The sequence below is a fragment of the Trachypithecus francoisi genome, unplaced genomic scaffold (assembly GCF_009764315.1).
Source record: "Trachypithecus francoisi isolate TF-2019V2 unplaced genomic scaffold, Tfra_2.0 Lachesis_group6, whole genome shotgun sequence".
NCBI classification, from domain to species: Eukaryota; Metazoa; Chordata; class Mammalia; order Primates; family Cercopithecidae; genus Trachypithecus; species Trachypithecus francoisi.
Window position 1 is genome coordinate 103,086,421 of NW_022681471.1, and position 11,563 is coordinate 103,097,983.

Sequence of the window (11,563 nt, forward strand, 5' to 3'; positions counted from 1 at the left end):
GAGACAGGGTTTCACCATGTTAGCCAGGATGGTCTTGATCTCCTGACCTCATGATCCACCCACCTCGGCCTTCCAAAGTACTGGGATTACAGGTGTGAGCCACAGCGCCCGGCCACTCTAAGGGTTTTTACTGAAAACTGATCATTAAGTCTCATAAAGATAGCCAAACAGATTTTAAAGATTTTGTCTTCTTTTTTTCTCTGAGGTCTTTTATTTAGGGTGGCCTTATTACCTTCTTGAATAGTTGCTAGAAGAGCTAAGAGCTAGCCATTGCTGTAGCCCATCTAAAATACTGTCCTTTTTTCCACAACCCTCTTTCTCACCAGTCCTAGAAATCTAGACTTCAGAATTAGATACTTTTATAATAATAATGCTGATAAGAATGATTAATTAAGCACCTGTCATACGTCACAGTGCTAGACACTTAACATACACTGTCTCAGATATAACAGTCTTAAAGTTAGCTATTTATTTTCTCCATATTATCAATGAAGAAACAGGGTTCAGAAAAACTAAGTAATTTCCCAGGGTTATTTTAACTAGTAAGTTGTACATCTAGGGTTTAAATTCAGGATACCTATCTGACTTGAAAGCCCGAATGAGGATTCCCCAGTTATCTTTACTTCAGTACATATCACATGTAGGAAAAATCAGTGCAGAATCAGCCTTGATTTTGAATTCAGTTGCCAACTGTGCACTACAGTTGGAGTCCATTGTGTAACTCCAGTTACTCCGTTTCTTGGGAGCAACAGCTGAAGGAATTCAGTACCTTGAGATGTCACAAAGACCACAAACTGATGAGTGCAGCATGGCTAAACCGTAGCACATAATGAAAGCTATGCACATTTCCAGTAGTTGACTACAGCATATTCCTTTTTGTGTAACTGGCAGTGATAGGTAATATATGATGTGATTCTGATAACTGGCATCCAGTTCTCACTAAAGACTTGGTGAAATTAGAGGAACTGCCTCTTTCCAGGTTCTCTTCTTTCACTGTCTGGTTTTGAACTATCCGCAGGTCATTTGTATGTCCCACAGGAATGTAGGATGAGTGTTTTCTTTCTTCCCAAGACCTTTAAAACAAATTGCAGAAAATTCTCTTTTATAATATGATTTTACATACAGAATCCCCATTTATTATGTTATTAAGGATGATTCCTTTATGTTATATCTGCAGAAAGCCTCCTATAAGGATTGTTTATATAGAAAGGTGATTTTTTTTTTTTTCAGGGACCTGCAACTGATTTCCATGTCTGAGCTATCTCTGATTAGAGACTTGTGTTTTACAGCCCTCATCACCATCCTATAAGTCACAGTGAGATACTGTGGAGCCATTTCAAGTCTAGATTTTGGTAGAAAAATCAGTGTTCAGTTTAGATTTCAAACTGAAAGGGAGTTCTTCTATTCACAATATTTAGATTCCATGTTAATTTCCCTGTACCATTATCAAACTACACTTTGGCTAGAACAATTTACAGTATCACAACCCAATAATTAATTTCATACTGCTACCATTAGTAGTTACAAATTGAATTTCAAAAAGAAAATAAATTGATACCTTCATGTTAACTTTTCACTGGCAAATGCTTTTATTCTCCAAATTATTGTTTCTTTTATGTCAATTTTATATTTAGGGACCAACCTGGCTGGTAGGGCCTATCAACCTTTGCCTTTAAATTATCTTCTAATTTTATACCTTTTTTTTCATACACCATCATTATTTCCTTAGTCAAGGCCACAATTTTTCCCTAAATGGAACGTCTCAGTCCCCAAATTTGGTCTTCCCTTACTTGGTTTTGTTTTTCTATGGCAATATCTGACTGTTTTAAGATGTTCATGTGACTCCTTTCTTTTGCCTTCTTGAGAATCTAGTTTTTCAGTTTTTTCGTTTTAGTCTTTCTTTAGATTCCCTGGCTTTTCTTTCCCACTGAGGACACCTTAGTCATCACTGCCCACAGGTCCCCACAAACTGAATGACCTCCTAGGGGCCTGTCCTTCTCTAGTCTCTTCCCCATGTAATCTGTCTTGGATACAACACATGAGGTCTCCTTGTGACATAAACAAACATCTGGTCTTGTCACTTGTCCCTTTGATTCCTCAGAAGCAAACCCCGAGACAAGAAATCAAGTGCATATACTTTATTTGCAAGGTAAAAGAAGGGATATGATAAGGTGTATGGAAAAATGAGACAGGGATGGGAAAGCAGCCATTAAAAGGTTACATTATCAAGCCAGTTGTCACTTGAAGCAGCTGGAGCGTAGTCTTCTTGGGGAAACTTTGAAAACCGGTGTAGAACACACACCTCGAGAATTATCTCATTCGGAGGACTACAGAGCTGGGGTATTAATACAGCAAATTTGGAGAGTCATTGGTTGAGAAATGTCGGTTATGATCAAGGGGGAGAAGTGTTAATTTTCTGGACCTGGCCTGCCCCATAGGCAGCTTAAGTAGCTTTAATGGTCAGAGGAAACTCAGGCAAAGAAATGCAGGTGCTGGCATTTGGAAGTCAGGCTAGCATGTACTGAAGTGGTGAGGATAAAAATATATGAATAGGACACCAACCGCATATACAATTACAATAACCTCTCAGATGGTCTCCCTAGAGAAACGAAAGTTTATTACTTTATGAAACACTATGCTATTATAGTATGAACTAAACAGCCTTGTGCATGCGCCCTTCATTTTACCCATGCGAATTGCTTCTAGCCATACTCTCTTATACCTATAAGTGCTATATAATCTGCTTCATCTTCCTAGAGGTCTTTTCTTTCCTCTGCCTCTTCTGACCAACTTTCATCCATCCTTAAGAAACAATTCAAATGATGTCCCTCTGAAGCCCTCCTTTCTTTCTCTAAGCTGAATCAGTACTTGGCACAATGTTCGAGCTCAGTAAATGTATGTTGAACGTATTATAAGTAAACATGCCTCTACTATTGCTGTTGAACGCATTCATTTGTAATTACTTGTGTGCCTGTCTGCACTATCAGAGTATGAATTATCAAAGGGTGAGGGCCATGTCTTATCTATCTTATCCCCTTCATCTAGCACACAGTAGGCACCCAATATGTGTTTGTCAAAATATTGAAATATCCTCCTTAGAAGAAAATAATGATATTTCAGTATCAATGCTTTGAATATTTTAATATTGAAAACACTGAAAAATATCCCCTTAAAACTAGAATAAAACACAAGAATGAGTAGGCATTCCCGTCATGCCTCTGGTCCACACAATTTCATGGTTAATAGTTTCATTGCCTGTTTCCAAAAAAGTGCAGGGGGCATAAAATGAACCCCAAATCGCTTAAGATTCTAAAATGTTCCAGAACTATACCTATGTTATCTTTGAGGTAGAGCATAGAGAATACCATATCCAATGCCTATTTTGTTTCGTTGATTGGTAGTAAAATGGAAATATAGTATAATGGTATTTTCTTGACTTCTGAACTCTTTATGTTTTTTTTTTTTTCTTCCCTCTACAGAATCTATGAAAGGCAAGAAGGCATTTTTACCTACATCTGTGAATTTTATTACATGGAGAAAATTATTTACAAATGCAGAATTATATTTTTCTCAGTTTTGCTATTACATTCATTTTTCTCTGTGATTCCAAAGGGAGTCGAATAATTCAGAGGCACGATGTGTTTTACAGTAATTTTTATTGAGCTCCAACACAATAAAAGTCTAAGAAAGCTGTTCAGGAGAGTATGCCAGTGGAGCCTAATGGAGTTGTATTTCCATTTTTCCACTAGAGGGAAATTATATCATTATATTATACCATGGAGGCCAAATATTTGCTAAATAAAACACGTTGAAATGAATATTAAAAGCAGCCTAGGTAAACACCTCACTCCAGGGACTAGTCAGTTCATAAAAGAAGCAGTGTAATTATTTTAGAGTAATTCAGATTAGTTATTACTCTTCTGCTCTAACTCTTCTAGCAGCTGCCTGTCACACTTAGAATAAAATCTAGACCCTAGCTATGGTTCACAGGCTGTCCATGAACCATGAAGGGCCCCTGCTGTCTCTTCCATCATATCTCATGCTTCTCCCTCCCTGCTCTCTGTACTGCAATCACAGCCTTCTGACTTCTGTTCCAGTGCACCAGATGTGCTCCGGTGTCGGGAGTTTTGCAGTGCCTGTGCCTTTCACTTCAGAATGCTCGGTCCCCACTACGTTGTTCTGCACCCCTAATTCATTCAGATCTGTGCTCAGTATCTCCTCTTCAGAGCAGCCTTCTCTCACGATTGATCTAAAAGAGCAGCCCTCATCCCTGTGTCTGTCTGCTTTCTTGCATTTCTTGTCTCTTAGCAATATGTGACATTATATTTTATATTTGTTTACTAACGGACTGACTACCCATGAGAGTAGCAGCTTTGTCTCTTTCGATACCACTAATGCCTTAAACCGTATCACTTTAGAAACATTCAGATATTTATTGAATGGATGCATTTATTGAATGAGTGAATGAATTACTATACCTAACTCACATCCTGGTTTCAGTCATATCCTGGTAGGATCAGTGCGTATTTGACAAGTGACCAGAGTATAGAAACCTAAGGAGAAGTGCCTTTTTGTTTTTTTCAAATGTACTTGGCAACTTTGGAATTTTTTTTTCTGTAGTCATGGTTGATAGTAATTGACTTCTTGTTAGTTTTATGACGTTTAAAACATGAAAGCTCCCTTTTCCTCACAAAGGCACAGAGCCAACTGGGCTTTTTTTTTTAATTAATGCACATTTTAGCACTCACCAGCTGGAAATAGATGAAGTGTGGGTCATATAATATGCCATCAGCTGAGTCCTAACAACAACCAAAACTTTTCCTGAGAAGGTCTGATTTCTGTTTTGGCTATCCGTAGCGTATCCTCTTATACAAACTTACTTATGTATCCACTCTCAGTAGTAATGGTAGGCACAGTGCTGACCCAGAGCAGTGTTGGGCTACACAGCAGAAATGTTGGGTATTTTTATATCTAGTTCCAGGTAGGTCCTTTGACACCTGGCCAGAGCCTTATAGAAAGAAATGTTGAGGACTCATTTCCTCATGAACTTGCTGTATTTTACCAGTTTTATGGGAGAGAAAGATGACTATTTATGTAGACTTTCTAGGAAGCTTCATCATACTGGTAATAATCTTTTACATGTGCTAAAAATAGATGAGAGTACATTTTAAAACATAAAATTCCATCTTAATTAAACACACTATCCATCCTAATGTTTTTAAAAAATATAAGCTATATCAACAATATTTATGTACATAGTTTTACTATGTCAGTTTGTTCCCTCCTTTTTATTCACATTTTTGTTCTTTTCAGATGAATTAAACAAAAATTACTTTACCCCCTAAAATTATTTCATATGTCAGGGGTTAGCAAACCTTTTTTGTTAAGGGCAAGAAAGTAAATACTTTTGGCTTTGTGAGCTGTGTGGTTTCTTTTGCAGTTTCTCAACTCTGCCATTGTTGCATAGAAAATACATACATGAATGAGTGTGGCTGTGTTCCAATAAAACTTTTTCAAAAACAAAAAAGCAGACCAGATTTGGTAGTTTGCCAACCCCTGTTAAATATAACTGTACTCCGTATTTTTTAGGGAAAAGATTGTCTATTTCTTGAGGGTGGAAGCTGTCCTATGGTAGAGAATGAAGCTGTAGTTAACTAATTGTAGTTAAACTGATTAAAATAAAATTACATAATAATTGATCTAATAGAAAGTTAAGACTTTTAAGTGGAAGACATTATCTCTTGTGCATATCCACAAGATAAATTTCATTTTATTTTAGATAGTAAAAACAACACAAAACAAAACTAAAACAAAATAAACTTTCCCTTCCTGATTATTTTGGTTTATTTTATTCGGGATGACTAATCATATTTTCCCTTTAGCCCTGACAGAACTAGGATCTCACAGGGACTAAGAGCTACCTTTTGACCTCTGTTATAGTAGCCATAATTAGCCTAGGTTTTCCTGTGCCATTATCTCTCTTGCCTTTAGAGACTTAATTCTTTTTTGAAAGTAGGTGGAAAATAGATATGAAAATAGCATCTGTTAATAACTTTTAAGACACTTTTTAAAGACAAGAGGCATAGACTGGATGAGAAGAAAATAATGAAAGTAGCTTTGGATCAGAGTAATGTAAGCAAAGGCATCATGGTAGGGCTTTCTGGCATATTGGTATGAGTTAGTATTACAAAGTAGCAACAACATCAAAAGCACATTATTACTCACAGGTTGACTAATTGCATCAATAGAAATTAATTTGAATTCCTAATTCCTTAATAGCATACATAAATAACAAGAGTTTCAGTTGGCATTGGGGTCACTATTCTTTTTTTTTTTTTTTTTTGAGACGAAGTCTCACTGTGTCGCCCAGGCTGGAGTGCAGTGGCGCGGTCTCAGCTCACTGCAACCTCCCCCTCCTGGGTTCAAGTGATTTTCCTGCCTTAGCCTCCTGAGTAGCTGGGATTACAGGTGCATGCCACCACACTGGGCTAATTTTTGTGTTTTCAGTAGAGACGGTGTTTCACCATGTTGGGCAGGCTGGTCTCAAACTCCTGACCTCATGATCTGCCCACCTGGGCCTTCCAAAGTGCTGGGATTACAGGCATGATCCACTGAGCCTGGCTGGGGTCACTATTCTTGAGGAGCTACTTACACGTTTTAGTAGTGGCACAATTTAGTTTAACTAGTACTACTTGGCATAATAATAATGATAATTATATTTGTAAGGCGAAAATCACTACTTTGTATGCTCATATAATTATTATATTGCACTAATTATTTCGTCAATACTAATAATGATTTACTAATTAATAGGATAGTTCTTATATACTGGGAAAAGGTATTTAAACAAAAACATTGTTAGTATTTTAAAGTATACCATCTAGAACAAGCAATCGTTAAAATTTTTGGCCTTTATGTGTATTTGATTACAAAGTTACTCTCATACATATACAGTTATATATTTATATTATTTTATTTGCTGTAAATAACATTTTCTAATTTTGATTTGCTTTGCTTTCAGTTGTTTTACAGGTTTGCAGCCTGGTCCTTTACCCAATCAAGTTCATTGAAACTGTGAGCTTGAAAATTTACCATGAGTTCAACTGGGGTTATGGCCTGGCCTGGGGTGCAACTATATTTTCGTTTGGGGGTGCCATCCTTTATTGCCTGAACCCTAAGAACTATGAAGACTACTACTAGAACCAATAGTCTCAAAGTAAAAACAACCACCACCATCCAACAAAAGGATTACATCTGCATCTTTTCTAACTTACTATTTTCTAAAACACTTGTGGAGCATCAAGCAGTTTGCTCAGTTGATTTAATCTTTTTTGCCTTTTGGCTGTCAACATCATAACCAGCTTTTACATCCATGTTAGAAATCTGCACAAATTAAGAAAGCTGATTAGACATAGGCAAATGCTGCAAAATTCCAATATATTCATATCGTTTTTCTTGACAAATGAAGGGTCTATATGACAGCAACCATTGTGAGAAACTAGTTGGAATGAGATTTGCCTCCATCTCCTATTGCCTGCAGGGGAGCAGTTGGCATAAGCAACATTTAGAAGTTCCTTTGCGCTGACAAGGATTCCACTGTTAGAGCCCTTACTGCCTGCTTATCCTACCAAATGACTACATTGGCTGTTGGTTGTTTGCTTGAATGAGCCCTTGAAAAATGAACTGCCCTTCAGCATCTAATGGGAGTTGTGAATGTAACTGGTTAATGGTACACATTCCACCTTCAAGAATACTCTTTTTAATGGGAGGTTATGCTTTGGCAATCAGCATCTCCCTGGGAGGAGAGTCAAGACTTGGAGACATGTGCTTCTCATTATGTGGTTAGAAATTGGTGCCTCAGCCCTACCTAGACTAGGGAAAAATTGAGGATCTGTGTTTTTCCTGGGGCAAACAGAAAGAAATCTGCATGAGTTGCTTTTGTACCCTTTAAATCATTTGCCAAACATTGCAGCAAACAAGTGTGCATATGTAACAAGCTTCCATGTTTTTATAGAAGGTGAACCATTAGTATAAATGGTAATTAGTTGTTCCTTAACCCTCCACATACATTTGCCTATTACACATAAAATTAATATTTACTCTAGTGAAGTGGTTTGAACACTAACCTTGTACGCATTGTTAAGAGGCTTAGATTGTTCATGCTTATTTACCATACAAAAGTATGGTACCTTAAAGCTTTTGCTCTATGTTCTTTACTGTTTCACTGGAAAGTGTTAATAGAGTTGCCTAAGAATAAAAATTGAAATGGTGTTAATCTGAAAATTAATGATTCTCTGTAAGCACTGTAGTTGAAAAGAGAATAGCAATTAGGATGATCATTTTGTGTAAAATTCATTAAAATAGAAGGCTGCTATTTTTTGCAAGTATTTTAAATGTCTTCATTTTTTAAAAAAAGGAATAGCGATAGATTTATATAAATATCTAAATGTCTGAGTAGAGGAGTAGAATTCATCTGGTTATCACCTGGTCCTCTGAAGTTAACTGATGGGCTAACCGATTTGTGCACACACTTAGGGTGGATTTATGTTAAGGGAATTACTTACTGACTGTTCAATGGAAGGAAGTATTAATAATAGGGAATAAGTTTGCAACTAATCTCATGCTGCAAACTTGTGTTAATTCTGTTTCATATACAAATTTGGATAGCTTAATTGTAAACATATTTTTATATCAAATATACAGTTCTAATATAAAAGTTATAAATAATTATTTTTGTTAACAAAGACACTAAAACAGTATGTTCTGGTTTTGGCCCTCTTGCAGAAAGAAGCATTAGAAAAATTACTTAAAAAGTAGCTATGTGTTACTGTATTGCAAAATCTGTTAAGACCAGGACCACATTGATAGTATGTAATAATTTGTTTTACCTCCCAAAGCACAGTTCTACTTTCAGCTAGTCTTAAGAATGGTTGCCAAAACAACAGCCAAAAAAAAAAAAAAAAAACCTACTTTATTATCCAAATGCTAAAAAACACACTTATGACTTTTCTATAAAATCACAAATATGAAGTACCAGGTTTAGTCTTACTTTAGCAATGATAGACAAAAGTGAATAATACATCATAGACAGAAACCTTTATAAAAATATACGATTCTGTAAAGAATCATTAGAAATTATGAGTGGAAATTTTCCAGAAAGATAATATTATAGAGTCTTTTGAAGCACGTTTTTGAGAAATAGTAAAATTTGGGGCAGGCTGTCTTGCAGTTAATTGCATATTGTCAGAGCAGCATGAGAAATACGATATTTGGATAGGGATTTCAGCAACTAAACATTCTCTGTTCTGAGATCTCTTTATTCCTGAATAATGAAAGAATAGTAGTTTGGTGCTGACACCAATGAGTCCCTTCTCTTGGTCCTAGTAGAGGATGCAGTGTCCTGTTAAACCAGTATCACATCTCGAGTCTTATCAAGTTTTCATTCTCTGTCAATATGACAAGCTCAAAGTGACAGGATATGTTATAGGTTGAGGCACACATATTTGCAGTTTACTGAAAACTAGATTTCTTATGTGACTTTTTTCCCTTCCCAGCAAAGAGCCCTATGCTGTGTTTCTACCATCACTGATATTTGGAAGTGTTTCATTACTAACAATCTCAGTACAACATGAAAATTGTTGCTTCTCATCTGAATTACAATTTTGTCTATCAGAATAAACACAAGTGAAATTGTCACCTACATTAACATGATGTCTTTGCAGCTTTAGGTTTGTTTGATGTGTTCTTAAGCAGAATTGTTAGCCACAAACCCATTGTTAGATATCTATGGATATAGAGCTATATCTATAGATATCGGTATACACACACATATATACTCACACATATAGCATAAAATACTCAGCAGGGCTAGTTATTCCAATTTCTTGCACAATTATTTAGCTTTTTGTAAGTTCAACATGTAAATTTTAAAGACATAAATATAGAGAGACTTATGTGTTTGAATAGAAATCATATATATGGATTAGCATGTACCTGTATATTATTAAACATGCAATGAACTGACTGGTAAGTGACGTCTAATTGTATGGCTAGCAATGTAATTTATTCAGACTGTATTTTTGTACAGAGCAGCGCACTCTAACCTATGCCTCTGTGTCCTCTTTAATGCCTAAAACTGTGCCTAGAAATTTCATCTGTCTTAAAAAATAAAATATACTTCATGCTGTTTATGCTATTAGTTTCTGTACTGCTATTCTATATTTATATTTTTAAATATATGACATGTTTACTACTTAAACATGAATTCATGGTATCCTGGTTACTTTTTTTTAAGTCATCTGGGGGAAAACCTGTTTATCACTCCAGTGATTTTGAGTTTGCAGTTTCACAATCAGTTCTTCATTTCATGATTTTTGTAGTTGACATGAAGTTATCTATGTGGAAAAAAATAAAAATAAAAGTGATTTCACGGATGTGGTTTGACTTTGTGTGTTCTCTGTTGTGTAAACTCTTTAGACAGCGCTTCTAAATTACATATATTCATTACATTTTCTCCTTCAAAATGTATATTATTTAGAAAACATCTTAATATGACATGCTGATTTTACTTGAAAACATTTTTAAATTTCTTATCACAGATTATCTCCCAAGATCCTTCCATTCTCCACAGCCTTTGTGCGATCAGTGATAAAGGAATACTATTAAATATCTTTTTTAACCTTCTGTTTTAAAAGGTACACAAAGGAGATGTAGTGTTGGCTTCCATTATTCTGACTCTAATCACACAACTGGAAATAATTAGTCAGAGGATTTGATATGGTATTTTGTTCTTTGTGTAATTTCCAATGTTTGCAGAGTGTTAAAGCAGGCTTGTCTGTATTATCTTTCTTAGAAAGACTAAAAATTCAGTGTGTATGTGTGCATGAGCATGTGTGTGTCCAGTGTGCATGTGTGAAGAAACTGATAAAACTCATCACCCTTTGATGTATATAAATGGTGAGTATATGTGGAAAGCAATTTAAATTAGACATTCAATAAAATTCACTTGCGTGTATGCCAATATTTTTTTCTTTTTCTTTTTCTTTTTCTTTTTTTTTTTTTTGAGAAGGGGTCTCACTCTGTCACCACCCAGGCTGGAGTGCAGTGGCACAATCTCAGCCCACTGCAACCTCTGCCTCCCAGGTTCAAGCTATCCTCCCACTTCAGCCTTCCAAGTAACCGGGACCACAGGCACATGGTACCATGCCCGGCTAATTTTTTGTATTTGTAGAGATGGGGTTTTGCCATGTTGCCCAGGCTGGTCTTAAACTTTTCCGCTAGTGCTATCTGCTGCCTTGGCCTCCCAAAGTGCTGAGATTACAGGCGTGCACCACTGTACCTGGCCCAAAAATTTTTCTTGAAGATATAAATAGAACCACAGTTGAGCAAACTTGCTTTTGTTGATAAAATCAGTTTGAATATAAAATATGTATTTGTCATCAAGACGTTTTTTCATGTCTCATAGGAACCATCACATTTTGCAAGGATCACAGTATATTTGTTTTGCTAAGAAGAAAATACTACAAATTCCCTATAAGCCTATGATGTATTTAATATCACACTT

General features: G+C 36.0%; 1 protein-coding gene across 1 annotated transcript in view; it reads left to right on the forward strand.

Moving 5' to 3' along the window:
- The window catches only part of TMEM47 (transmembrane protein 47), a 29,763-nt gene extending 19,330 nt beyond the window's left edge, over window positions 1-10,433 (forward strand). Inside the window, exon 3 of the mRNA XM_033201334.1 lies at window positions 7,022-10,433. Coding sequence (XP_033057225.1) covers window positions 7,022-7,200 — 179 coding nt within the window. The 3' untranslated portion in view covers window positions 7,201-10,433. The remainder of the gene's footprint in view (window positions 1-7,021) is intronic.
- The last annotated feature ends 1,130 nt before the right edge of the window (window positions 10,434-11,563 follow it).